Source organism: Malassezia globosa (assembly GCF_000181695.2).
Source record: "Malassezia globosa CBS 7966 chromosome Unknown mgl_sf_4.1, whole genome shotgun sequence".
In the NCBI taxonomy this organism is placed as follows: Eukaryota; Fungi; Basidiomycota; class Malasseziomycetes; order Malasseziales; family Malasseziaceae; genus Malassezia; species Malassezia globosa.
The window spans coordinates 293,046-319,467 of NW_001849869.1; the positions used below are offsets into that span (position 1 = coordinate 293,046).

The 26,422-nt window shown below is 54.2% G+C and overlaps 10 protein-coding genes across 10 annotated transcripts; 7 read left to right on the forward strand and 3 right to left on the reverse strand.

Moving 5' to 3' along the window:
- Positions 1 to 464: 464 nt before the first annotated feature.
- On the forward strand, positions 465 to 1,829 carry MGL_1893 (uncharacterized protein; the record flags this gene model as incomplete). Its single annotated transcript, XM_001730842.1, has 1 exon — positions 465 to 1,829. One exon carries the CDS (start codon positions 465 to 467, stop codon positions 1,827 to 1,829), a length of 1,365 nt encoding a protein of 454 aa, XP_001730894.1.
- A 2,184-nt stretch (positions 1,830 to 4,013) lies between these two features.
- MGL_1894 (uncharacterized protein) lies at positions 4,014 to 5,099 on the forward strand (the record flags this gene model as incomplete). Its single annotated transcript, XM_001730843.1, has 1 exon — positions 4,014 to 5,099. The coding sequence occupies one exon, from the start codon at positions 4,014 to 4,016 to the stop codon at positions 5,097 to 5,099; it is 1,086 nt and encodes a 361-aa protein (XP_001730895.1).
- Positions 5,100 to 6,605: 1,506 nt separating this feature from the next.
- On the reverse strand, positions 6,606 to 7,199 carry MGL_1895 (uncharacterized protein; the record flags this gene model as incomplete). The annotated part of the gene is made up of 1 exon (XM_001730844.1): positions 6,606 to 7,199. One exon carries the CDS (start codon positions 7,197 to 7,199, stop codon positions 6,606 to 6,608), a length of 594 nt encoding a protein of 197 aa, XP_001730896.1.
- A 421-nt stretch (positions 7,200 to 7,620) lies between these two features.
- MGL_1896 (uncharacterized protein) lies at positions 7,621 to 9,582 on the forward strand (the record flags this gene model as incomplete). The annotated part of the gene is made up of 1 exon (XM_001730845.1): positions 7,621 to 9,582. One exon carries the CDS (start codon positions 7,621 to 7,623, stop codon positions 9,580 to 9,582), a length of 1,962 nt encoding a protein of 653 aa, XP_001730897.1.
- A 620-nt stretch (positions 9,583 to 10,202) lies between these two features.
- On the reverse strand, positions 10,203 to 13,784 carry MGL_1897 (uncharacterized protein; the record flags this gene model as incomplete). The annotated part of the gene is made up of 1 exon (XM_001730846.1): positions 10,203 to 13,784. One exon carries the CDS (start codon positions 13,782 to 13,784, stop codon positions 10,203 to 10,205), a length of 3,582 nt encoding a protein of 1,193 aa, XP_001730898.1.
- Positions 13,785 to 14,313: 529 nt separating this feature from the next.
- Positions 14,314 to 15,141, forward strand: MGL_1898 (uncharacterized protein; the record flags this gene model as incomplete). Its single annotated transcript, XM_001730847.1, has 1 exon — positions 14,314 to 15,141. One exon carries the CDS (start codon positions 14,314 to 14,316, stop codon positions 15,139 to 15,141), a length of 828 nt encoding a protein of 275 aa, XP_001730899.1.
- Positions 15,142 to 15,967: 826 nt separating this feature from the next.
- MGL_1899 (uncharacterized protein) lies at positions 15,968 to 20,275 on the forward strand (the record flags this gene model as incomplete). The annotated part of the gene is made up of 1 exon (XM_001730848.1): positions 15,968 to 20,275. The coding sequence occupies one exon, from the start codon at positions 15,968 to 15,970 to the stop codon at positions 20,273 to 20,275; it is 4,308 nt and encodes a 1,435-aa protein (XP_001730900.1).
- A 693-nt stretch (positions 20,276 to 20,968) lies between these two features.
- Positions 20,969 to 22,354, forward strand: MGL_1900 (uncharacterized protein; the record flags this gene model as incomplete). Its single annotated transcript, XM_001730849.1, has 1 exon — positions 20,969 to 22,354. The coding sequence occupies one exon, from the start codon at positions 20,969 to 20,971 to the stop codon at positions 22,352 to 22,354; it is 1,386 nt and encodes a 461-aa protein (XP_001730901.1).
- A 156-nt stretch (positions 22,355 to 22,510) lies between these two features.
- Positions 22,511 to 24,145, reverse strand: MGL_1901 (uncharacterized protein; the record flags this gene model as incomplete). The annotated part of the gene is made up of 1 exon (XM_001730850.1): positions 22,511 to 24,145. One exon carries the CDS (start codon positions 24,143 to 24,145, stop codon positions 22,511 to 22,513), a length of 1,635 nt encoding a protein of 544 aa, XP_001730902.1.
- Positions 24,146 to 25,370: 1,225 nt separating this feature from the next.
- On the forward strand, positions 25,371 to 26,348 carry MGL_1902 (uncharacterized protein; the record flags this gene model as incomplete). The annotated part of the gene is made up of 1 exon (XM_001730851.1): positions 25,371 to 26,348. The coding sequence occupies one exon, from the start codon at positions 25,371 to 25,373 to the stop codon at positions 26,346 to 26,348; it is 978 nt and encodes a 325-aa protein (XP_001730903.1).
- Between the last annotated feature and the right edge of the window lie 74 nt (positions 26,349 to 26,422).

Genomic DNA, 26,422 nt, shown 5'->3' on the forward strand with positions numbered 1-26,422 from the left:
CGGAGTGCCGCACGAACGACAGACTCTCACTTCGAGCGAGCGAATTGCGCACACACTGCCTGACTAGAACGGCTACTTGGCGCCGCCCGGGTCGGACCTGTAAGTTCACGTGCAGTGTAGTCAGCGGATCTGATTCATGACTAATAAATAGTAGTCAGCCAAACTCGCTGGTCGCGGTGTGGAGATGTGTTGGGATATATGCCATGCAGGCCTGTGGGAAATGAGCGTTCACACCGGAAGCAAAGAAACGAATGGTCAAATAAGAAAAAGGGCTGACCGGTGGTCGAAAGACAGACTGTATGCGGAGGCCAAGGGGAAAAAGGGAGGGAGGGGTGGGGGTTCATTGAACTGAGAAACGGCGTAGCGCGACTTGAAGGTGTGGCGAGCAGCGCATTGCACGACAATATTCTCTTCTTTTTTGTTGCGAGTGTACCGATATATTACCGGCGCAGCTGTCCGGCATGATGGTGATAACACCGTCGCGATCTGATGCTAATCTCAGTCAGTCGCACAACCTAGAAAATCGGGTCGGCGCAACATCATCATTCATGACAGAATGCGGTGGTGATTCATCGCGGGACAAAGGCTCTCTGGTTGCACCACCAATTCAACATGTACCCGTCATTGATACTTCCATCGACGTCGAAGGGGATGCGGAAGACGATGAGGATGAGGCATACAAGCACGAAATCCCTACCGAACTCTTGAATGAGCAAGTCGTGCACGCTGGCTTCTTGTTGAAGCGCGGAGATAAACACAAGATGTGGAAGAGGCGCTGGGTCGTTCTTCGTGTCTCACAAATGGCCATGTACAAGAACGAAAAAGAGTACAGACTCGTTAATGTGCTGAATGTGAGCCAGATGCATTCGATTGCGTCCCTTGAAATGAAGCGCTTTGGAACTGTCATATGCATTGTCACGCCCGACCGGACATGGTATTTCCGTGCACGAGACCAACACGACACATCCGCTTGGCTCAATGCTTTGCATCATGTGCAAGGACATACTCCAGAGCAGCATCTCGTGGCAGCTCCTTCCGTGTACGACGCAGCGAGCCATACTCCTGGAATTGCGATAAAGGACTCGGCGGGTCATACAGACGATTATCACCCACACGACCGACATCGTTTGTATAACCAGCATACAAATCACCCGCATGTGGCAACACATGCGACTCATCCCGAGCAGTCTCAGCCTCAGCCCCATCCTCCGGGCGAATGTGCACGTCCTGTTCCGACAACGACGGGCGGTCACCTTCTCAGCAGTTCTGACGATGATAATGAGGCTGATGACACCATCGCTTTTGGCTTGGGTGGGGAGGCGGCCGCTGGAGTGGCTACTCCCTCTCCGGCTCCTGTCGAAGAGGATAGAAGCCGCGTAATTGCTCAGGGCTATGCTCTGAAGCAAAGTAGTCGGCGCAAGCAATGGCGCAAGCGCTGGTTTGTGCTTACTCTCGACGCCTTATACTATACACGCAGTCATATGGATACGCGCGCACATCGCAGTATACCCACGACATGTATCCTTGATACCATGGAATGTGATGTGCCAAGTGTGGGTTCGCCAACGCTTTCGCTGTCGCCAGGCACCCTTGGACGACTTGGATTTGGATCAAATATCCCTGAAATGCGGTGCCGTGCCCCTATGCCGGGTGTGCATCAACGTGATGTATATGCCCATGAAGTACAGCATCGTGTCTCATCATATTCATTCCAAATCGTCACTACAGAGCGTACGTTCGTCCTGTGCGTGCCAACGGAGGACGACGAAATTCGCTGGCTTAGCGCTCTTCAAACACTACTCAACAGACAAAGACGATCCGTCAGATAGAGCAAGACCTGTGTATATATGAATTTATGTGTATGTAAGAGTAGTAAAGTATGTATGTGCGCCGACCAACCATGGTTAGTCCAGCACGTTGGAGAAAGCTACGTGTGCACGCATAAAACAGAAGTTGAGGCTGTATCATCCAGCTGTCTCATCCACATTCACAACCTTGTGTGTTGCTTCGGCCAGGTGCGAAACATCCGCCCAGCGAACAATGACACCAGGCCCTGATTCAACGACGTGGATTTCCGTTAAGCTGCAATTCCAGAAACGACAAGGGGTAACCCCTGGTCCATACTCAACATCACCACTGGGAACAATGATTTGGTTGACCAACGAGCTAATGGCACCGCCGTGACTCACCAGCACCACGACAGAGGGGCTTTTCCGCACTTCGTCGATGAGCTCATTCCAAAACGATACAAGACGATCTCGTAAACTAAGACGTTCCCGGTTGGTCAGTTCATTTTCGAACGTACGCCTGACTTGACTCAATACCAATAGTGTGTTCGGACTTTTCTCTTGGCCCCCGGTACACATGGCCCTGAAGCACGCCAAAGCATCGTTCCATGAGCCGCACATCCTTCTCCACAACCAAACCAGGATGATGCGTGGCGATTTCTTGGGCTGTATCAAGCGTGCGCTTCAAGGGACTTGAGATGACCCGCGTGATTGATTCATTACGCAGGGCGGTACCTGTTTTTGATGCTTGTTGATACCCGACTTCATTCAGCAGCGTATCCAGCTGACCTTGTATAATACCTTCAACATTTTCGTTCGTCTCTCCGTGGCGAACTATGAAAATTCTACTCCGCGGTTTGCGTGGCGTCGCCATGATCATCACGCACGTGCAAAAAGATCGTGTCTCAACACCCCAAGCAAGGCAGGAATGACCCTGACCGGAAGTAGCGCTACACGAATGTCGTTCGTAGAAGATTCACGCTTGAGCTAGCTCCACATCACCATCATCGTTCCTTAACCGTTGTCTACTTCGACGGCCGACGTCACAGCCGCAGTTACCATTTGCTTGCGCGTGCCTCAGCTGTTATGGCAAATACTGCCGGTAGACAACATGACCTTCAGGGCCATACAGTGGCTTTGTTGCTGATTGTAGCTTTCTTCTGCCTCGAAGATATACCTGAGCATGAGCGCTCCCGTCGTACAATTCTCCTGTACTTGGTGCGCTCGCTAGAAAACGTATGTCGAAGTCATTCGTACTTACGACTCAGCTTGATGGAATGCCGCAGAATTTGTGCATGATGAAACGCAGACTCAGTTTAGCTCTCGAGCCATTTCCGCACACGAGCCATACACTCGACGCGTATTTGACGGAGAGATTTGATCAGTTCGACAGTGTAGATGGGCTAATGGAGCTCTTTTATGGACGTGCGTAGCACATGAATGGCGCGAGAACGAAAGACTTATTTTGCAGAGCTCAACGACTGCATGTACATGTTTGATTCAGAAACAGGCGTCACGAATAACTTCACCTTGCATCGCCGTTCGTACCTCGGACTTTTTGTTCGCCGCTCATGTTTACGTTTCGCAATGATGCTCGAGCATGAGCGGATGCAGCTTGTCGAACGATGCAGATTGTGGCGTGATGGAGTCGGTTCTGCACAAGCCGATGAGTGGACATCCAGCTCGCAAGCGCACGCCTATCGAATGTGGCGCGAAAGCGAGAGACGCGGCGACTATGTGAAAACAAAACACTACTTACAGGCCTTCTTCGACTATACTCTACCAGGATGTGATAAGTACGTGCATGTGACCGACAAGGTTAGAGTAAGCTGATAGATGAACCAGAGAACTTCACCAACACGCATTGTTGAATTTGGCCTACTTCCATATGCAGTCGCATGGATTCCAAGCCGCACGTACAGTAAGTGGCGTCACCCGTCGAAGTACCTGTTGGAACTGACATTACGATGCACAGGTCTTGGATGAGGCTATTTTGTTGGCGCGCACTGTAGGGGACGACGAATGCATGCGTGCATGTGATCAGTACGTGACACATTTTTTGCCACCCACACACTGTTCGAAAGGGTCTAACAGCACCATAGCCTGCTGGATCAGCTGTCATACCTGGATCCTCAGCCAAGTTTGGCAGGTGTATTGACGCAGCAGGAGACTAAGGATACCATCAAGAGCGGCGCATATGCGCCATTAGAACTTTGGAAGGCTGATATGGATCGGCGACAAGGTCGTGCCTTACTCGAGATTGTGCAGCGAATATACGATACAATGTGGAGACCAAGAGCACCTATTCCTCAAACGGAACCTCTATGGGAGCCGCGACTCAGCATTGGACAAAGTGCGGTGTGTCCTTCAGCGATCCTCGCTCGAACGTGGCTGCAGCTCGGCATGCCTTCCTTGGCTGAAGTATATATGGCACACATTCGAAGACTTAGTCCTAGTCCACCCAAGAACTGGGACGAATTGCTGTTGGATGCCACTATCACATGTGCATTTCGGCATGTCGAGCAGGGAAAATATGAACATGCTATTTCGTCGCTTGTGAGCAAGAACACGCTGTACCAAATCACATCCTTGTCTCTTCATCAACAATGGCAAGACGCGATCTGGTATGTCATGTATGTACGCGCGCGCCGACAAAATCACACAGCGACTCTCCGGAGACTTGAGCAATTGTGCCCTGGTGTGCATGAGTGGTATGAACCTATACGATCCACGGAGCCGACGGCGAGTGCATGGCTTCGTGAAGCGCAGAATATGATCCACGCTCGCCAGCCGCACCAGAGTCTTGAAGTGCTTATGAAGGCATTAGCGGCTAGTGAGGCTCAGCAGCTCTTCCCTATGCGACGCACGTGTTTGGCCGTTCTTGCAGATACCATGATTATGTCGCTCGGCATGCACACGGAGGCGCGTGCGTTGCTCGATGAAATTTTCCCTCAAGTCCTGGCCGATGAAAATGCGGAGCGACGCGCCTATGTGCACATGGTGTTGGGCAAATATTTTCTTGCAACAAAGGAGCTTGTGGCAGCGCGTGATTCGTTGCGTGTCGCAGCGCAGAACTACGAGTGTCTGGAGGCTTGGAAAGACCAGGCGATGTGTCTATATCTCGAGGCCAGCGTATCACACTTACTCCAAGATACAGAAGCACATGTTAATGCAGTTCAGCGCCATGGAGAGGTCCAGTCTCGCGCAGATGAGGCTCACACAGCCTCTTGCCCAATGCCCCCCGTCGATGCACTCGAGCGTTTAGTGTGCCGGATGAGCGAACGGTGTCAGTGCAGTTTAGTCAGCACTTAGATGGCTTGGTCAGCAGAGGGACACATATCCAACTTCCCCACATCGCAATAGTGCAGCATCATGAGCAAGGGGAAAAGGAAACTGCAAACGCTAGACACTGCGTGTGAAAAGGTGCATAGCCTGCTTGATTCAATGCAAAAGCAGAGCTTGGATTGGAATGCGAGAACATTCCGTGATACCGGGTGCTTTCTTGCACATGCGGAGCGAGATGGCGTAATATACAAACAAGACAAGCTATCTCAAACAGATATGCCACAGCGCGCAACGTCATCCAAGATGTGCATCCGCATGCAAGTTGCGCAGTACATGGGAAACCCATTTGGCGTAATGCATGGAGGCTGTATAGCGACGATCGTTGACTCGTTCTCGTCATGCTTGGTACGTGGTCTTTCCGCATGAATGTACATGTAGACACGCACATGCGTAGTCGCCACTAATACATGGTATAACAGCTTCAATTGCACACTAGCGGAGAGTTAGGAGATCCATGGGCAATGATGGGCGTATCGCAAATGCTCACCATTCACTATCTTAAACCCACTCACGTAGGCCACTGGATCGAGGTCGAGACGACTATGGTTTCCTTGGGCAAAACATCATGTCTCATGAGCGTGGACATATATGAGCTGGAGAGCCCTGATGGGAAGCGGACTACACACACGATTACTGCCACGCACACCAAAGTAGATGTTCGCCCATCTCGTGCAAAACTGTAAGACATAGGTGGTCATTCTGACAGACTGGTCATCTCGCATTTCGGAACAGCTATGTTACGTACAACGGCCTTGTACTACCCATTGTAACCAAGTTTCACATCTGTTCGACAAGCTACGCTAGATTTCATCGATCGGCTCGACGGTCTCTGTAGCCGCCGAGCCGAGCGGAGTTCGGGCAAGCATTAGCAAAATGGTTATATTCGCCACACTTGTAACACAGCACATCGTTCATGTCTCGTTTGTACGCGGATGCATCACGAGCAGCTGCTGCCATGGCTTTGCGCATATCTGCAGCAGCTATCCTGTCCTTTTCAGGAACAATGGCCCGACCAGTATGAGGGTCAGTAGGAAGTTCATGGATACCAGGTGCAGCTCCAAATGCCTCCGTCATGGTCAATGGCCGGTGCGTTAGCAGGGGTGTGGATGCTCGAGATTCTGGTGTTGGAACCAATGGCTTGATGCTAGATTATTTCCAAAAAAAAGTAGATATGAGGATGAGGATGAGGATGAGGACGAGGACGAAAAAGAATTGAGTGGTGTTAGTACCCGAACATGGACAGACATGGGGCAGTCTGCATATTCACACAAAATGCGCGCAACATGCTGGAGGACTGTTTCCCATGCTTTATTACGTACTGCCCTAAGTTGCATTCTGGACCCAAAGGACAGAATCCCGCAAGGTAATAAGGACAAGCAAGTCGGCGGATATGTTTTTTTGGGCATGTGGGACCTGGACGTGGGGCAGCGAGCAAGACGGTAGGTGTCAGTCAAATGCATCGAATTTTCTATCTTATAACATACCCAGCTCGCAGAAACCGCGCTCGTATCGCTCACAACGACGGCGCTTTACACTGGGATCAATGTGGATATACAAGCATTCATCAGAAGAATTGCAGAAACCAAACGTCGCATAAAAACGGCATTCGGGCATGCGGCGTAAATCATACTCGTGTAAATAGTCACACAAATCGCCTTTCTTGCACAGACCACGAAGCCAGTGCTTGCAAACCGTACGCCGAGACACGTCACGACTCTGACTTGTGGGTATAGCGGGCGATGGCGTAATGCAATGGCGTAATGTGCACTGGCTCCCAAGTTCACAGCGTCCGCGCTTGAAGCGCGGACATAGTTGATCATTCGTTTCGAGCTTAATTTGCAAGTCGCGCTTTACGAATGGCTCAAACTCAAACTCATTGTGTGGCCAGTCGTCATCACTCGGTGGTCTGCGCTGCCGGAGACTGGAGAAGAGCGACGTTGTCGCATGGCTCGGCACGTAATCGACGGGGAGTGCGAGAATATGTGAGGCAGGCTGCACAAGGTCTGTATGCTCTAGCTCCTTCGATTTGGTACGGCCATCGACATTGTCGGCACTGCTGCTGCTCATGCTATCCGTTGCGTTATGTTGTCGAACAAGCAGAGGCGGCGTTGGCGGTCGTGTGGAAATGCGTCCAAATTCATCATGCTTGGCTTCTCCACTGATGTATCTCTTCGACACTCGTCTCCTCTTGACTCCTACTAAGCAGTCGTTCAAGGTCGTACTCATTGCATCTTGCACAGCGTAGGCGAGTGGCGACCAACGTTCGCACATGAACGCAGAGAAACGTCGCCCTTCGGCATGGGCGACTCCATGTCCGAGCAACGCATCGGCGACAACTGGCGCGAGCATGTCGCACGCATCGTTTCCAGATTTGGCGACATCTCTGCGCGCGCCACACACTCGCCGAGCGCGTGCGAACCGCAGCATATGGGACGATTCAGCCGCTGCTTCTGCTCAATTCAATCCTTATCCATCTCGAGTCGAAGAAATGAATGCACGCGCAAGTCAGTGGCGTCGCACAGGACGTGTGCCACGTTTCGATGGCGACTCACGCCTGGTTCTTGATGGTCGGGAACAGTGCGAAGAAGGAGCGAACGATCAGGGCTACGCTCAAGTGATTTTCCGAGACAAGTCTATGGGTTCAGGGCCCATGGCCAATGGTGGCGCATGGGCGTGTATGTTTCATGCGGCACAGACTGGCTCAATAGCTTCTCGTGCGATCTCGCATGGCATAAACGGAGCTGCTGCATCATCGACAACAGCGTTACTATCTGTACATGGTACAAGCTCGTCATTGTCAAAGCAACGACCACAGACATTTGCTTCAGACGCATCAACGAGTGCTGACGGTCACGACAAGCAAGTCGCATACAAGAAGTGTGACTCGCTCGATGGTCCGCCTTCGTCAGATGTGATTGATGGGGCAAATAAAGCAAAGATGCCGTGCATTCGTACCTTGCCGCCATTGTATCTTCAACTATTTGACAGTAGCCTTACCCCCGAGGAACGTGCACAAGTGTCATCGTCGCTGAGCACTCATTTGATGGAGCTCGGCACGTCGAGAGATGCATCCATTGCTGATGTGCTTGCAGCACTCGAAGTTAGCTCGCATGTGTCGCGCGCATGTACCGAGGCACTGGCAACCCATGTGGACTGCTCCGTTGCTCCCTATGTCCAAGCTTATGACTTGGATCGGCTTGCGTGCATTGTCGATTCACTGACAGGTGCCCTGAGCTGGCACGTCAGTGCACACGGTGCACGAGGCACCGAGGTTCCAATCTCGCTTGTGCATGCACTTACTTGTGTACGGGACGCCGCTTTGCATCGGTCAACTAAGCTCTCTGCTACCCGTTTCCACGTCGCAGCGACGGAGCTGCCGTCTATTGTCCATTCGTATGCGGTATGGCTCAAGGGTGGCAGTGATCGAAATCTTTGTGACAAGCCATGGTTGCTAACTCTGGGCGCCAAGGCACAGATCCTGGCGTGGGAGGCGCAGTGTGCTATGCGACAGGCCTCCAATGAGGCATGGATTAGCCCAACATCTTCCACATCAATCATGTCGTCACCCACGTCGGGTCTATGGAGGGTGTCAGTCTCAAGAGCATCAATTGTGAACGATTCGCTCGACGCATTCGAGTCAGCTTCATTCGCACAGCTGCATCAACCGTTGCATGTCCTGTTCCGCGACGAACTTGCGCAGGATGCGGGTGGCCTCAAGAAAGAATGGCTTCAGATCCTATGTGATCAATTGCAGCAGCATCTCCCATGGATGGATCTGGGCTCAAGCGAGCCAAGCATGCGTGGCCTAGTATTCTTTTCTGCCTCTTGCAATGAAGAAGAGCTGCAGAGAGCCCATCTCCTTGGCATGGCTATGGGTCTTGCCCTCTACCATCAGGTCACAGTGCCATTGCGTCTCGCACCTGCCGTGTACACGATTCTACTAGCACTATCACGTGGTGAGACTGCACCATGTGATCTCGCGACCCTTGCACAGGTGAAGCCGGATCTTGCCGTCGGTCTGGAGCGTCTATTGCAGGAAGATCCAGCGAATGTCGAGCAAATGCACTTGACGTGGCAAGTCGATGACGCCGCAGTCGGCCACGTGGACGAGGGCCGGGAACGCACAAGTGATCTGTGTGTTGGTGGCAGCGCGCGGCTAGTCACGGCGGCGGATCGTGAAGCGTACGTCCGCACGTTTGTGCTCTTTACACGCTGCTCGAGGCGGTGCAAAGGTCCGTTGGAGGCCTTGGTGCATGGGTTCGCCAGGATTGGTGTCCCCGGCGACTGGGCGCTCTCCGCTGTCGCTCCTTGCCCCGCACGAGCTCGAGAACTCTTTTGTGCGGGCGAAATGAACGGACCCTTGATACGTACTCGCTGCGCACCTATACAGAGCATGTCGGCTTTCCTGAACGCAACGCGCCTCATGCTGAGCGTGTGTATGCGAATCTAGAAGCTTTCTGGGATCTATGGGCGCGTCTTGTGCCCGAAGAGCAGCACGCGCTCTTAGGCTTCATCACAGGCTGCAATCGAGTGCCTGCACTGGGTGCAAGATGCTTGGGCTTGCGGATCCAACATGTTGACTTGGACCCAATGCATGCGTCACGCGTACCGTGGAGCAGTACTTGTACATCGACGCTCTTCTTGCCTGTATACGACACAGTATCGGACCTCGAGGTCAAGCTCCGCATTGCCATTCGGCATTCGACAGGCTTTGGACTTGCGTAGCATGGCATCGTTTGTCAAGTCTCTACAAGGTGTTCTATTTGTTTACTTTGTCTTCACGGCAGCGGTCGTTCTCGAGTCTCTTCCTCTGCAATCATAAGCCTGACCTGAGGCCTTTAAGGATTTTTTTAAAGAAAAAACACACACGCCGAACGTGCTCGTCGCTACGTCCAAAGCCTTTTTCATGCTACCATTTGTATCTTTCACACTCCCTATGAATTTTCACATTCACCATATGAATCTGTCGTCACAATTGCTGCTATCCCTATCCCATAGATACAACACAAATCCCCATATGAAAGAATGAGCGCGTGTTTCAAATTACAGCCCTGCATGACCTGCATGTGGTTAAGCAGCCCAGCGCTGTGGATCAAGCGTAAGGATGCGTTGGAATGCCAGATCTCGGTCGATTACGGCCGGCAGGCTTAATCCTTTTTCGCTCTCGCTCAAGACGATTTCCAAGCCCTCTGTGCAGTTTTCCAAAATAGGTGTGGACTTGCGCAGTTTCTTGAGGCCGGTGATCTGAGAAACAGGCACTTCGAATAAGATATCATTTTGTTTCGGGACACGTGCCAATGGCACACTGGCGATCTGAAAGTCTGTCAGGCCTTGGCCATCCATTTCTAGCTCAACCATGTCTTTGATGAGCGTCGGGGACATCATGGGATAGAAGAGGCGGCCGTCGACTGCGTGTGTCAGCTCATCTTCTTCATCTGACGTGAGACCCTGAGCTGTTTCTGGGAGTCGGTGCGGCGTATAAGAGAGCAGGAACACGACGCGCGTCGGCAGCACGATCAGGTGGCCGAGTCGCTTACGAAAGACGGCCAAGTGCAGGCCATGACCCATGTCAAGGTCGCGAGTGAGCGACGATATTGGTCGCGATGCCACAGTCGGCGAGCTGACTAAGTTCATTATCTCAGTTGGCACAGGCGGCGACATGGCCCAGTTTTTCAGGCGCTGCTGCCGCTCATTCTCATATGTCTGCAGCGACTCTGATCGAGCCGGTATGAACGGGGTGTTGGGTCGATTCAGAACTGGGAACGATGAGTTCTGGGATGAGTCGGAGTGCGTCTTGCTCATCTGCGATGGCAGCAGTGTAGGCCCACTCGTGTTGCCGGGATGATTCGAAGTAGGCACACTGCCAACGCCTGCGGACGATGCATGAGAGAACGACGCGATATCGCCGGTGGGTATGGTGTCAGTCGCCGGCAGGACGGGCGCAACGGGGGCTGCTTGAGTGGGGGGCACTGCGGCTTTTGTACTTGTCGGTGTAGGTAGCGGAGCTGCCGCTGGTGCGTGGGATGCTCGCTCAAGGTCCTGGGGCTCTGCAGCAGGCCCATTCGCCGAACTTGGGCCAGCATCAAGCCCGCCGTCTGCATCGATGCTGTTAGTGCCGTTTCGAAGCGCACTGTTTTCAACATTGATGCTACGCGCCTGCGGCGTGGGCAGATCCGAGTCTGTCACAGGAGTCGCAAACAACAATGACTGGTTGCCATTCATGCCGTTTGCACGAGGTGTGTTGCGTGGCAAATTAGGAGGGAACGGCGTGTCCGCAGCTGCGTCGATGGTCGGCTTGGTCGCTCGGTGGCGAAATTGGGTGCCTTCTTTCCACGTCGTCGCAGGCTCAGTGTCGGCCTCCATCGTCGTCATCATGCCAGCCTGCGATCCATAGTCCGACATGCTTTCGACTTCGAGCAATCGATTCCGCTCGTCACTCAGAAGACCATCGGACCTGGACGAATCTCGCAAGTGACGGCGCATCGTCGAGGGCGCGACAGGGCTAGTGCTCGAGATCGGCAGGTCATACTCCGACGAAGGTCCGTGCGCATGTCCACGCGTATGTGCACCGAACTCCTTTGATTGTGTTGGAAGGTCGTCCGCATTCACATTTGACCACATTTGCTTCGAGACGCGGGGCACATGGTGGTGGCTTTTGCCCTTGGTCTTGCGGCGCGACAAACTGACGTCATCGTCTTGTTCCTCCACAATCCTGTTCGAGTCGACCCATTCGCCAAGCCTCCGAAGCTCACGCTCGGCCTCCCAGTGAGTGCGTGCGAGCTTTTCATGCAAGTACTCTTCGTCCGTAGGCACACCGGCCAAAACACTATCCAGCACGGTACGGGTAGCAGCATGTGGCATTTTCGGATCGGGCGGAGGCGCTCCGCTTAATTCACTGAGTACATGCAACAGTCGGTGCAAGTGACCATACTCGACAATTGGCGCCAGAATAAACAGGAGTACAAACACTAACGCTCCTGGGAGGCGCATCAGCATCCATGTCGTTGCCTGCATGCTCAGGAGTGCAAAGAGAAGGAGCCAGCCCAAATAACGGAGCGTAATGAGAGGACTGCGCCAAAGCATCAGGTTCTTGAGGCGCTCATGCATGTCGGCGAGGCCATGTGCAACAACTAGTACTTGGTCACCAACCTGCTGGAGCGTTTCGCGCGACGGGGCCAACGTCACGAGGCCTAGTGCCTCTGTACCGCGACGTGTGATCGCTTGCGCAGATGACTCACTGGGATGACTGAAGGACGCTCCAGCATGTGTGCTTGTGTTGGCTGAGGCTGGCATGCTGGCCGCGCTACGCTCCTGTTCGCCGCCCATGGCTGGCATTTGCCAGATACGGAACGTGGCAACATACAGGAAGGCAGCAAGGAAAAACACGGCTAGCAGATCACCACGCCACCAGATCACCAGGTACAGTGCCGCAATGCCAGCGGTGACCCAAGGATTCTCCCAGCGCCACAGTCTCCGCAATGTGGCAAACATGCCCCAGTAGAGGATATACACGTTAACAGCTAAACGCGTTGCGTTATAGTTGAACACATGCATTCTAGCACGCTCTTGTTTCAACGCCGGATTCGTGGCGGCCATGCCCTTCGCCGGCGAGACATGGCGCGTCCGTTCTGTGAGCGCCAACGAGTGTGTGGGTGAGCTGGGCGCAGGATGGTCGGCGCCATTTTCCATGGCCATGTTTTGTCCGGGAGCATCGGCGGTCCCGGCCCTCGCCACTGTCGGCTTGGGCGACGTAATGGTAAATAGCGGCGCTGGTGCCGCCACCTCCTCATGTTTCGTTCGTGCGGCAACTTCAAGGTCCTCACGCACACGATGGGCAGCTGATGTATTGTTCTGATCGGCGTCAAGATCAAACCGCTCAGCATTAATGAGCATGGTCGCCGGCGGCATAGGATCGATCAGCGGATCATACAATGGGTCGTCCTGTACAGCGGATTCAGGCTCAAGATCATGCGCTACTGTATCATCGAAGCGCTTCTTCCGTCTGCGGCTGGGCTCGCGCTTGTCGCCATCTTGGTCTTTCTTCTTCTTTTTCTTTTTCTTCATTGCTTCGCCATCGGAACCGAGACCATGAGCCGCGTCGGTGCTCTTGCCTTTTTTCCGATGCATCGGATGCTGATGGCGGTGCTCGCGCTCGGGTGGCTCTTGCGTCACGCGGTCGTGGACTGGGGGTATGGGCTCCTCAGGCGATGAGTCAACTAGTCGCTCCATCGCCGAAGCTGTCGCATGGACCACGGGCACTTCTTCTTCTTCTTCAACAGGCACATGCTTTGTCTCGCCGCTCATGGCCTCCTGCATTGCTGTCCTCACACGAGGCGCCGATGGCACTGTCTTGGGTGCGTCGACATCCTGCTCGTCCGAGACCGTCGGAAGGGGAACCCGTCGTATCGGTGTAGGGTATGCATCCTGCACGTCATCGACCAACGTTTGGCTGTCGTAATTGCGCCGCTCGTACTCCGACAAGAACGAGCGCTCCGATGGACCATGAGTATCCCGCGTGTCGCGCGAGTGGGCGCGAGCGTCGGGAAAATGCGTGGACATCGCAGCGACATGAGGCACACCCGTGTCCGGCTCCGAGTCAGTCCAGTCATCATCTGGGTCGTCTGCCGATGAGAACATGTCATGTGGCGTCATTTTCTGCAGCGCGGTCAGGAGTGTGCGTGACTTGGTCTTTGGAGCCTGGCGCAAACACGTCCGGTGGCGGCTCCGCAACAGAGCTGCTTAAATTGTCGACAGGATTCCGATACAACCCTCTTGACTCTACTCCATCGTTCCGTGCCACTCCATATCTTCGCGAACGAACCACGGGTGACATATGCGTACCCATGTCGGGGCGAAGGGAACAACGTGCGTCTTCGTCGTGTGGGCGTGTGTCAAAGTCTCAGCCGGCTGGCGTGCACTTTGGGCGCGTCGGAATCTGAAGACTGGGGCACGTATGCGAGGGCCATGCGTTTGTGCGCCAAGACTGGCATGACTGACTAAGCTGTTCTGTGCCTCTGCGCAAGATGAGCCGTGTCTATGTGGAGAAGCGAGCGGCAAAGTCTACGGTGGCTGAATGTGCAAATTTTTTTTTTTATTTTGGGTGGGACTGGCGGCGGCGCGTGCATTTCTCATCGTCCACACGCTGTTTGCAAGCACGCTCGTTGTTGGAACGAACGACATTATGACACGCCAACCTGAGATTGGAGAAATCCCTAACGCCGTCAAGGATGATATCAAAGCACTGGAAAAGGAGCTGGATGCCGCTGAAGTCGAGGTGGCCAGGTACATGGCGAAATTGCACGCGCCAATTTTGAAGAAGCGGGAAGACATTCTCGCGAAAATCGAAGGGTTCTGGCCGCAGGCGCTAACGAACTGCGTGTCGACGAACGTGTACATTGACGACGAAGACCACCCACTGCTGGACCACCTGACGAAGATCGATGTGCAACGCGACGTGAACGACCCACGCGCTGCGAAGATTGAGTTCCACTTCTCACCAAACGAGTATATTAATGACCAAGTTCTCGTGAAGGAGTTCAAGCTGTCGCCTGAAGCAGGCGAGCAGTCAGCACAGTTCGACTTTGCCACTGACACTGTGCCTGTGAAGACGAGCATTGCATGGAAATCAGATGACGTCAACTTGGCTAAGAAGAAGCCTACCACGGGCAACATCGGCACTGGCAAGGAGGGCGAAAATGGTGCCAATGACGGCGAAGATGCTGAAGGCTTGGAAGAAGAAGACGACGACTTTGAGCCTGGCTCGTTCTTCTCGAGCTTCTTCGAGAATGAGAACCCTCAGATTGCCGGCAGCATAGGTCGTGCTATTGTGGAAGACCTGTTCCCCAATGCCGTGCACCACTATGAGGTGCCTGCGCTTTTTGATGAAGACGATGAAGACGAGGACGAAGACGAGGAGGATGAGGATGACGAAGAAGATGAAGATGACGGTGACAAGGAGATTGACTTGGAAGAAGAGGAGAAGCGGCCATCCAAGAAGCCCCGCAAGTAGGTTCGATCGTATTATCGCGTCGTGATATGAATGTTCGTGGCTAGCCACTGGCCCATTCATAGGTGAGAATTGTCAAGAGATTATAGACGTATCTGAGCGAAGCATTCCGTGGCACCATGTCCAAATCGCATGTAGACTGCAGTGGGGTTCTGTGATGGAAAGAGGGCGGCGGAAAGCGCGGTGAGTGGGTTATGAATGCTGTTCGGAGAATATGCAAAGTGTTGACCAACATTGTGTGCTCTTAGTACGAGCCCTGGGCGTATGCACGGATACTTGCATGGTTGCCATTGTGCGAAGAAAAGGAGTCTATTTCATAGCTTGATTCGTACTTGTACGAGTCATCATAGCCGCGCGTGGTGGTCTACTAAGGTCATTCAATGTACTAGAGCATGCAATCTTTCCCTATAAGTTGTGAGATCCTTTCTATTCCGACTTCACTTGCTTGCTTGCCGTATATTTCGATCCCCTTACAATGTCGACTTATCAAGTCTGAAGAGTACCGCGCGCCAGCTTCTAAGGCTGGCTGTGTCGCTTTCTCGGCGTCTGGAGAAACACGGCCGCCGCCGTCCTTTCCACAACGCATGCGCAAGTTGCCCTGCACGCTGCATGTGGCCACGCACGCCTGTTGCCAGGGGGCGGCGGCCCTTACGAAAGCCTGCCCCTCTGCCTTGGCTTGACTCGCTCACTCCACCGCCTGAAGTTTACGATATTTCTGCACAGTATTACGTAGCACACAATCTGTTTTGTCTAGTCACACGTGTCAGACCCAGGACCACACCTACTCCACTGACACCCAGACGTTGCTGTCGTAGTCGTTGAGGTTGTCATGGTAAGCAACCCGTTCAAGCGGAGTGACAAGGATGCGCCTGATCCGGCGCAGGAAGAGCAAGAGATGGCTGCTCAGATGCAGTCGGCTGGTGCGAATGTAGAGACATTTGATGAAAATTCGAGTCCCGAGGCCAAGGGTCGCGCTGCCCTCAAGGCTCGAGACGAAGTAAAGCCGCGCGGTCAGTTTGCCGAGCACCAAGAGGCCAAGGCCAAGGCCGAGGCTGAGAAGCTGAACAGATCTGTTCACTCGGACATGCTGGGGAAGCGAGTGCGACCGAATGTGAACCTAAAAGACGTCGATCAGGCAAGCCATGCACGCGGACAGCTTGGCGGTGACCAACTTATCCCTGGTGCGCTGCCCGCTGGCTCGCCATCCTTGGATGTGCCTGACTGGTTCAAGATCGGCTGGATCTCGAATTCACGCTATCTACTCGGCCTGCAGCCAAGTGAGCTCCATATTCAGCAGGATCGACTGCGTGACACATCGCTTGTGAATGCGTTTCTGGACGATGCATACTATGGGTACTTATGGTTCGATGGTGCTGCGATCATTGCGTCTGTCGCACTCACGTACATATTGACGCGTCTTGGGGGCGGGATAGCCTTTGCGACGATCATTGCTGCTATTGGATGCACGTACTACACCACAAGCACACGGCGCACACGCCAACGCGTGCGCGATGACGTCGCACGCGAGCTTGCACGACACCGTATGCTAACCGAGAATGAGTCTGCAGGTTGGATTAACCACTTTCTTTCGCGCTTCTGGCTCATTTATGAGCCAGTACTGTCTGGCACGATCATTCAGCAGGTGGATCAAGTACTTCGTGACAACTGCCCGCCTTTTCTGGACTCGCTCCGCCTGACGACCTTCACACTCGGCACCAAGCCGCCGATGATCGACTCGGTTCGCACGCTGGTCGACACGGAAGACGATATCATTGTGATGGACTGGAAACTCAGCTTCACGCCCAACGACGTGCAGGACATGCCTGTGCGGAAGGCGGCGGAGCGGATCAACCCGAAAATCGTGCTGACTGTGCGTGTGGGTAAAGGTATGGTTGGTGCAGGTTTGCCTGTGCTGCTGGAGAACATGAGCTTTGTTGGAATGCTGCGAATCCGACTCAAGCTCATTCCTAGCTTTCCTCACGTGCAGATGGTGGATCTTTCTTTCATGCAGCCGCCGTCATTTGACTATGAGCTGAAGCCCGTCGGTGGTAGCACGTTTGGCTTGGATGTGTCAGCGCTGCCCGGTTTGTCAGGTTTTATCCAGAACCAGATCCACGCGGCTTTGAGTCCCATGATGTACAGCCCGAACCAGTTTACTCTGAATCTCGAGGATATGCTTTCTGGTACGCCACTCGATGCGACTTGCGGTGTGCTTCAAGTGACGATTTGGAATGCGCGTAATCTCGAGCGCCTGGGCATCGAGGGCGGCGCACCGAATGCGTATGTATCAGTGTCCCTGAATGGCGGCCCTGAGATCGACCGCACACGCACACGCGAAGCAGATCCAAATCCTACCTACCGCGAGACGAAGTATGTGCTGCTCAAGGAACTAGAAGGTCTGTTGACACTTACGCCTATGGAGGACAATGGCTCGCTGCCGCCATCGCGTCTCGGGACGACACGCTTCGATCTGTCGTCGCTCCACGAGAACCCGTCTCCAGGCCGTATGAACAAAGCGCTCATGTACAGCGACGAGCCTGTTGGCTCGATCATGTACTCACTGGACTACTTCCCGATTATGAAGCCAGAGGTGGGGCCTGACGGCCAGCTAATGCCATTGCCTGAGACAGCCGCTGGTGTGCTGCGCCTGACACTGCACCAAGCACGCGCACTTCCCAAGTCGGCCGGGGTGCGTGCCAAGTCGGGACGCAAGGCATGTCTAAAGTTGAACAAGAAGCTCGTGAGGGAAACGAATGTGGTCCGGGAGCCTGTTGATCCTGTGTTTGAGGACGTGTCGGAATTGTTGGTGATTGAACGCTTCGGCAGCACCGTGACGGTCGATATTGTGGAGCCGCACCAGGCGAAGGATGACACTGTCATGGCGTCATTGACGGTGAAGATCGATGATATCATACAAGCCTCGAAACGCAAGCAGGACTGGTTCCCCTTCCCTGGCAATGACGATGCTCGTATGCGCCTATCGGCGCAGTGGAAGCCGATTCTCATGTCTGGCAGTATCAATGGCAGTAACAGCTACCGGCCGGCTATCGGTATCCTCAAGTTCTGGATGCGTGGCGCTCACGACGTCAAGAATGTCGAGGCACTTTCGGGCGGCAAGTCTGATCCGTATGCGATGTTGAGCGTCAACAACATTCCGGTGCACGGCACGTGCGTGATTGACGACACCTTGACTCCCCAGTGGGATCAAGTGCTCTATGCGCCGGTGCATGCGACAGCCGAGGTCGTGCGTGTCGAGTTGATGGACTACCAAAATGCGACGGCCGACCGTTCTCTTGGCTTCTGCGAGGTGCCTGTTGCCAAGCTCGCGCATGACTATATCGATGACTCGAAGTGCCCCTACCGCGGCAACGGTCGCCAGAGCATGCGTGAGAAGCTGAAGCAGCCAAACGGCACGACCAAGGGTGTGGTTGAGTTTGATGTCGAGTTTCTCCCCGCGATGCATGTGGAAGGTGCGAACTTTATTGAACAGAACCGCAGGCTCGAGGCCGAGCAGCGGCAGAAGGAAGGTGTCGAGGAAGATCCGTACACGGGCTCGCCGCTCGACTCGCCAGATGCCAAAGCCGCTGCTGGCGCTGCAACACGCGCTGGGCAGGCGTACTTGCAGGACGATGATGAAACCGAGGGCGGTGAAGAAGAGGGCCTGCACCTCACGAAGGAGCAGCTGCTCTCGAGCCAATCAGGCATTATCGTATTCAATCTCATCAAGGGCGAGATCCTTCGGTCACGCGCACAGCTTGAAGTGGTCTTTGACGACAGTTACTGGGCCGCGCACACGACAGAGCGCCGTAAGCAGTACGACTGGGACGAAGTCGGTGAGGCCGTCATTCGGGAGCTGGATGTCTCAAATGTCTGGTTCCGCCTCCGCACTGGCAAGCGTGACAGCGACGTGTTCGCCGAGTACACGTGCACGACGAAGTCGCTCTTGGAGCGTGCCTTGGACGGACCCATTGAGCTGTATCTGCAGCCGACGGGCGCAAATGGTGCGATGGATCCATCGAAGCTGCTGGATGCGCCCGGTTCGCTTGTGGAGAAAGGCAAGAATGCATCAGGTGCCATGAAAGAGAATGCCAATCCACAGAACCTTGCCAACATGCCAGGGAAAATGCTCGATTCCGGCCAGGACCTGGCATCAAAGGGTGCTGACAAAGTCGGCCAAATCGGCACTGGCGACGCATTCATGGCTCAAGGAGGCAAAGTGCTTGTCAGCTGCCGATACATTCCCATGGACATACATCTCGAGCCGATCGAGAGTGTCGTGAACCAAGGCTCACTTACGATCGAGGTGCTGCACTGTAATAACCTGGCATCAGCCGACCGTGGTGGCAAGTCTGATCCATACGTCCTCTTCCAGGACAATGGCGAGACACTCGCTCGCACAAAGACCGTGCGCCGCAACCTAAACCCGCGGTTCAACGAGGTCTTGCCTGAAGTCCTGATCAAGTCGCGGTTGACGCGTGAGTATCGCTTCAATGTGCGTGACTGGGACCAAGTGGGTGCATCAGACCCACTGGGTACGGCATACGTAAATCTTGCTGAGCTTGAGCCATTCGAAACGTATGAGCGCACATTGCCCCTTACCGGTGAAGGCGCTCTGGAGGACAGTACCATCACGGTACGTCTCACGTTCCACCCACGCTATCTGAACAACTTGGTCGGCAAGTTCGGCAATGCCATGGGCAACATGGCCTCTGGCGTAATTGGTGGCATTGGCAATCTTGGTAAGGGTGTCGCCACGGGAGGCATGTCTTTCGGTCAGCAGATCATGAGTGCTGTGGGCATCAAGCACCACGACAAGGAGCATCCGACGCCCGAAGAAGCTGCTCAGCAATATGCGGAACAGAGTGGCCCGCCCAAGGATCGTCAGCACGATGAGGCGCATGCCTCCGAGTCTGGCGTGCAAGGAGAGCATGCTCCGTCATCGGCGCATCCGCCCAACAAGGACCCCATGGATACGAGCAACTTTAAGGTCGATAACTCGTCGAAGTACTCGCTCCAGGATGCGAACGAATCAGCCTCCCTCGCCACAAATACCGAGCTGGGAGACCATAACGGCCCTCAGCCACGTCGGCGCCGCGGCATCCCAAATCCATTCAAGAAGCTTGCACACAAATCCTAAGCCGATTTCTATCTTGCGCTTCTCGAGCAGCGCTAGCAACCTCCTGAGGTAGCTTATGTTACTACGTTTGTGAATCTCCCATACCAACAAATCCTTCTCATTTTATACACTCCCCGTTTCGGTACCTACCTTCCATAGCAGTCGTAATAGTAGTCATGCGCTCTTTTCGTTGCACGCCTGGCTGATGTGGGTGACCCTTGTCATCAGGGCGCCCACCGTGTGCCTTGGCTCTGTTGGTACGTGTGGAAAAGGCCCTTTCTGTGATTCGACATGTCCTTCTCCACACTCCCACATGGGCATGCTTGACCAATCTTGCATGGTATCGGGCCTTGCATCATGAGCTTATGTCTCTTCTCTTGGTCCGGAGCGCAAGCTTAAGCCACTGCGTCTTAATTGTGTGTGGGAGCGAGACGAACGTCATTTCACCCAGTCCCAATTCGCGTTTCCGTCCCCATCCCTCCGTTGTAGTTTGGACCTGCATCCGCGACCGAACCTCGTCACTCAGGGAGGCTGCCGCCCTCGTCATATACCCACCGATACCCCGTTCCATCGGCGGCTAGCCGAGAGTCCCGCTGAATGCGCCGGAGCTCGGCGCGCTCGGGCGTAGCTAGCTCCATCAACACCATCAGTGCGACGACAGGACCCGTAGCGGCGGCATGCTCACCGCCCTCGTCTGCATGCGCCAGTCCAGACATGACAGCTTTCACGGACGGGGCAAGGATGTTACCGCCCTCTCTTGGCCTGCATCGCGCCGCTAGTGCGGGCAATGTTTCACTAGTGCTGTATGCACTCGACAATGGGCAGCCTGTGAATCAAATTCTACATGGCATTGCACCTTTGCACGTCGCTGCATGCATGGGCGATGTCGCCATTACCAACACACTGATTTCCTACGGAGCTGATGTCAATATTCCCAAGGCGAAAGACAAAGTCACTGGCCCCGGTGTCGAAGGAGCGACGCCACTTCATTTCGCAGCAGCAAATGGACATCTCGGTGTGGTACATACGCTGCTTGTACACGGTGCGCGTCCACGACCTGTCGATCGTGATTTGCAAACGCCCGAGTCTCTTGCATATCAAAACCAGCACATTCACTGCCTGACATTCTTGCGTCATTGGATGGACTTGTATGGCACTGACGGCCACGTCGAATCGTCCTCGCTGCGACCCACCCTAGCCTGGAGCGACCATTCGCTGTTCGAACGCTCTCGTGAGGGAACCAGGAGCCGATCGCCTCTTGCTTATACGCCAGAAACACTGCCAAGGCGCGATCCCATGTCATCTTCGCTCAGCTCCCCTGCTCCACACGAACCTAAACCACGCAGCAGCTTCCCCTCGTTGATCGAAAAGGCGTCGAATCCTGCTGCGACGATCCGGGCCGCCTTGTTCCCTTCTTCTCCATCGACGCCGCGCTCTGACGAAAATACCTCTTCATCGATGACGCGTCGCGTGCCACGCATTAGTAGTCGAGCGAGTCTTACCGGCCTGTTTCGCCGTCGGAGTATCACGCAGTCTGCAGATGATGCAGGGGCGGCAGCAGCAACGGCCGCGGTCGCGGCAGCTGCGTCGACATCAACCTCGTCCTCCTCCTCGTCAACCACCACCTCTGCTGCTACGCCCAATGACACCGAGTCAGCTCGGTTTGGCCGGGCACTTCCGATGACGTCGAGCAGACCTGATCCAAGTGCCTCGCTCCGGCAGCAATCGTACTCGAAAAGCTCGACATCTGGCACGACGCCACCACCGAGCATTCCGCTTCTGTCGACTTTCAGCTCGCCACCAAGCAGGTTGCGTCATCAGACCGACACACTGTCTATGGCTGATCAAAGCACGCGCTCTCACATTTCAATGGCTCTCGCATCATCGCATCTTCGGCGACTAAGGAGCAACAGTGCCTCCAGCACACTTGGCGACAAGGGGCTGTCCACTTCCCATACCCGCACACGTGCGAATTCTGAGGCTGCTGCTCAATCACAGCAACGAGAGGACGTTATCTCTACGAACGGAGTCTCTTGGGGCGACGAGGTGCATTCGTCTTTGTCGAGAGACGATGCTGGGATAAGCGACACAAGTCTGTAGCAAGCTTCGCTGGCACTACGTCCAAGATCGCAGTCGGTGACAAGCTACAGCGACTGCCAGTTGGATCCCTAGGGAAAAAAAAAGAAACACTCTGGATCATACAACACGGCAAGTCTATGGGAACCTCTATAGTACAGTGCGGTGCCCAAGCCTTGATTACATGTTTTGAGACGGACCAAATTGGAAGCCAGTCTGGGGAGCAGCCACCGATGTGGGGAACGCAAAGGCACCTGAGTCGCTAACTTGCGGGGCATCAATGCCCGTATCTTGGTCTTCCTCATCGTCAGGGAAGTACTTGTCCATCATGTAGAAGCACTTCTTGTAGATGTCAAAGTTCTCGTGGTTTTGCAAAGCATGGATCGTTACCATACCACCACATTCTTCAATATATGTGGCATACTGGTTCGTCGCTCCAGCTCCCATGGCCTCCTTGTCCTGCTCACCGATTTTCAGAATGTTCTCCAGACCATCAAGGGCCACTTGAATGATCTTGTTGTCCATACACTTGAGCAATTCACACAGCGGCTTGATACACCCTTGTGACACCAAGTACCGCACTTGCTGTGGCTGCTGCAAGCCGCCACTTGTCGCATTGCTGATCGCCCAGCATGCCTCCTTTTTGGTCTTGAAGTCAGCATGGCTTAGAATATGCACGAGAGGCGGAATGATATTGGCATCGATCACAGCTTGGATCTGTCCTGGTGACCCGGCCGTGATGTTGCTAATCGTCCAGCACGCCTCTTTCTTGATGCCATCTTTTGGCGATGATAGCAAGGCCAGGAGCGGCGTTAGTGCGCCACTGGCCACAATGACTTGAGTCTGCATGTCGTCGCCTGTAACGATGTTGCCGACCGAGCGCAGTGCTGGCGTCTGCACCGCGGCCGATGGATGCATCAACAAGTCAACAAGACGGCGGCACACGCCGGACTCGATGACGGCCTGAATCTTTTCGTTTGCACCATCCGACAGATACGATATGGCCCAACATGCGTCGATCAGAATCTCGTCGTCCATGGCATAAACGAGCTTTGTCAACGTGGGCAGTGCTGGTGCCACGAGCTCCCACGCCGGCTGTGGGTTTTTGCCGCGACAGAAGTTGCTTAACGTCCATGTCGCATTGCGCAGCATACTGACCTTGTGGTCCTCACTAAGAAGCTGGAGCAGAGCTTGCATACCACCCTGCTGGAGCACAAAGTCTCGGCACTTGGTCGAGTCACCGGCGATATTTCCTAGTGCCCACACAGCCTGTTCGCGCACATCCAGCACGGGCGAGAGAAGCAAGTCGATAAAGATCGGTACAGCGCCGCAATTGATGACGACCTGGGTGTGCTCCGATGTGCCTGACGCAATGTTCGTGAGCGCCCAGGCCGCCTCAAACTGAATCATACTGTGTGGGCTTCGCAGAAACTCGACGAAGCGCGGAACAACGCCACATGCAATGACGCGGTCGATGGGTGGGTTCTTCTCCTTTGATAGTAGCTTCCGGAACTTGGTTGTGGCCTCGAGCTGCTGATCCAAGTTGTCACTCAGCACGCCTTGGACCATGGCTGGCAGTTCAGACGTGATCTTCATGTCCAGGCCATCAACAGCCTCATCTTCCTCTTCCGAGTCAGGTGCATCTGACACCTGGTGCATGTTCAGGTTCCGACGCTTCGCCATGCTTTCCTCTCGTTTCTGGCGCCGGATTTCCACTTGTGCCTCTTCTCGACGACGACGCAACTCATCGTGCTTGAATGCACCTTTCGCTTTGTACGTGTCCTGACGCCTGCTCGTGTCACGGAACGACGACATCGCCTGCTCTATTCGGGGATCGATGTGAGGGCAGTGCTTTGCTAGTCTCCGGGTGTTGGGGTCGCAGAAGACGTACTTGTGTACGTTTTGGAGTGTCCGTTCTTTCACCCCTCTTTCTTCCGCCGCCACGGCACTGTCGAAAAAAATGTCGGCAAACACCAACACGACCTATTAGTGGTTAGCAACATGTTGTGAGTGTACCACACGTGACCCACTCATGTCTCCACCCACACTCTCTCGTCAGCTGCTCCATCGGCCCACGTACGCGTGCGCGTAAGTCGTTTTGGCCCAGCTTTGTCTACATGCTGGGAGCCGCGCCTCCTCCATCCCTTGATATCCCAGCGACCAACTAGCTGCACCTCGTGAACAATGGCGCCAAAGCGCCCATATCCAGGCTCTAGCACATCCGAAGCATCATCTAATGAGAAACGATCACGCAATCAAGCGGCCCCTGCCGACTTGAGTAAATCGATCGAGGAAGCTCGTCAGCGTGCGATGGAGGCATTTAAGCGGTCCGGATTACCCTCTGCTGCACCAAGTACAACATCATCACGTCCAGCTCCCAGACCAGCGGCCATTCCTCCTTCGCAGCCGGCATCAGGCGCACGACCCTCACCCTCGCCCTCTTTTCCACAGCACCCATCGCCTTTGCCCGATAAGTCTGGCTTGAGCGGTGCCCAACAAGCAGACAAGCCCACTGGCATTCACCCTCTTCTTCTAGGAGATGCGGCTCGCATTCAGGAAAAATTCAGGTCGCTTGCCCCCAAATTTGCATCGATCCAGGCTAACAAGCGCCAGTTGCCTGGGCGTCCACCACCCAACTCACAAACCTTATCGTCAGCATCATCCTCATCTTCGTCGTTGTCGTCATCATCATCGTCATTGTTCCCATTCGACAAACGAGTTGCGTCTGCTCAACCTAGAAATCCGTATCTGTCGAATGAGCCAGAAAATGGTGAAGGTCCTAAACGCAAGAGCATGCACCGCGCGCTCCAATTTCATAGGCCAGGCAAGTATATCCTTGAAGCCGAGCAAATTCGTCGTGATGAACAGATGCAGGCCTTGAAGGAGCGTATTCAGGCTACAGCACGCAAAGCGGGCATCCATGACGAACTTTTGGATGACGAGAGAATCCTTCGTGTACGTATGGCAACAGAGAATATATCCACCACATGTACTGACCGACAACTAGCGTCCTGAGCCACCGAAAGCAGAATGGTGGGACATGGTGTTGCTTCCTTCGAAGACATACGACGATGTGCCTGAACGGCCTTTTCCTGCGTCCAAGCCACGCCCGCCGACGTGGCCACTCATTGAGCATGAACATTCACCCATCGATCATCTTGTGCAGCATCCAATCCCGATCCCTCCCCCGACGGTCAACATCAAGGTACAGCCACATGGCGTCATTCTGACAAAACAAGAGATGAAGAAAATGCGGCGGCAACGCCGTGCCGCTGAGCAACAAGATAAGCGCGATCGAATCAAGATGGGTCTCTTACCACCTGATCCTCCGAAGATCAAGCTTGCCAATCTCATGCGCGTGTTGGGAAATGAGGCGATTGCAGACCCGACGAAAGTCGAAGCTCGTGTTCGTCGGGAAGTGGCTGCGCGGCACGAGATGCATGAACGTGCCAATGCTGAGCGCATGCTGACCGATGAAGAGCGGCGCGATCGTCGCATCTACAAGACCAAGGTCGAGGAAGCCAAAGGCATTTGGTGCCAGGTGTACCGCATTGAAAACCTCTCGAGTCCTTCACATCGTTTCAAGGTCCGCAAAAATGCACAGCAACACCATTTAAGTGGACTTGTCCTAACACATCCGGACTTCTCACTCGTCGTTGTCGAGGGTGCCGCCAAGGCACTCAAGGCGTACAAGCGACTCATGCTTGTGCGCATCGACTGGACCGATCCCGGCCGACCAAGACAGAGCAGTGTGGATGATGACGATGTCGATGATGAGAACCAAAATGGTCCATCACGCGCCATCGCGTCGAAGCAGCAGGGTGATGAGAGCATGGATCTGAGCAGCAATACTTGTGAACTTGTATTCGAAGGTCCTGTTCGCGATCGATCCTTCCCTGCTGGCTCTGTTCGGATGGAATCTTGTCCAACGGACATGAATGCCAAAGATGCATTGGGACCCAAACTGGCAGGCTACTGGGATGTTGCTAAACGGTCGGTAGCTGCCCGTGACACCTAGGCATCGTTAGACGCACACGCCTCGATATGGAAGTGCGACAAGAGTAGTACAGTGCCTACAATTCTATGATACAT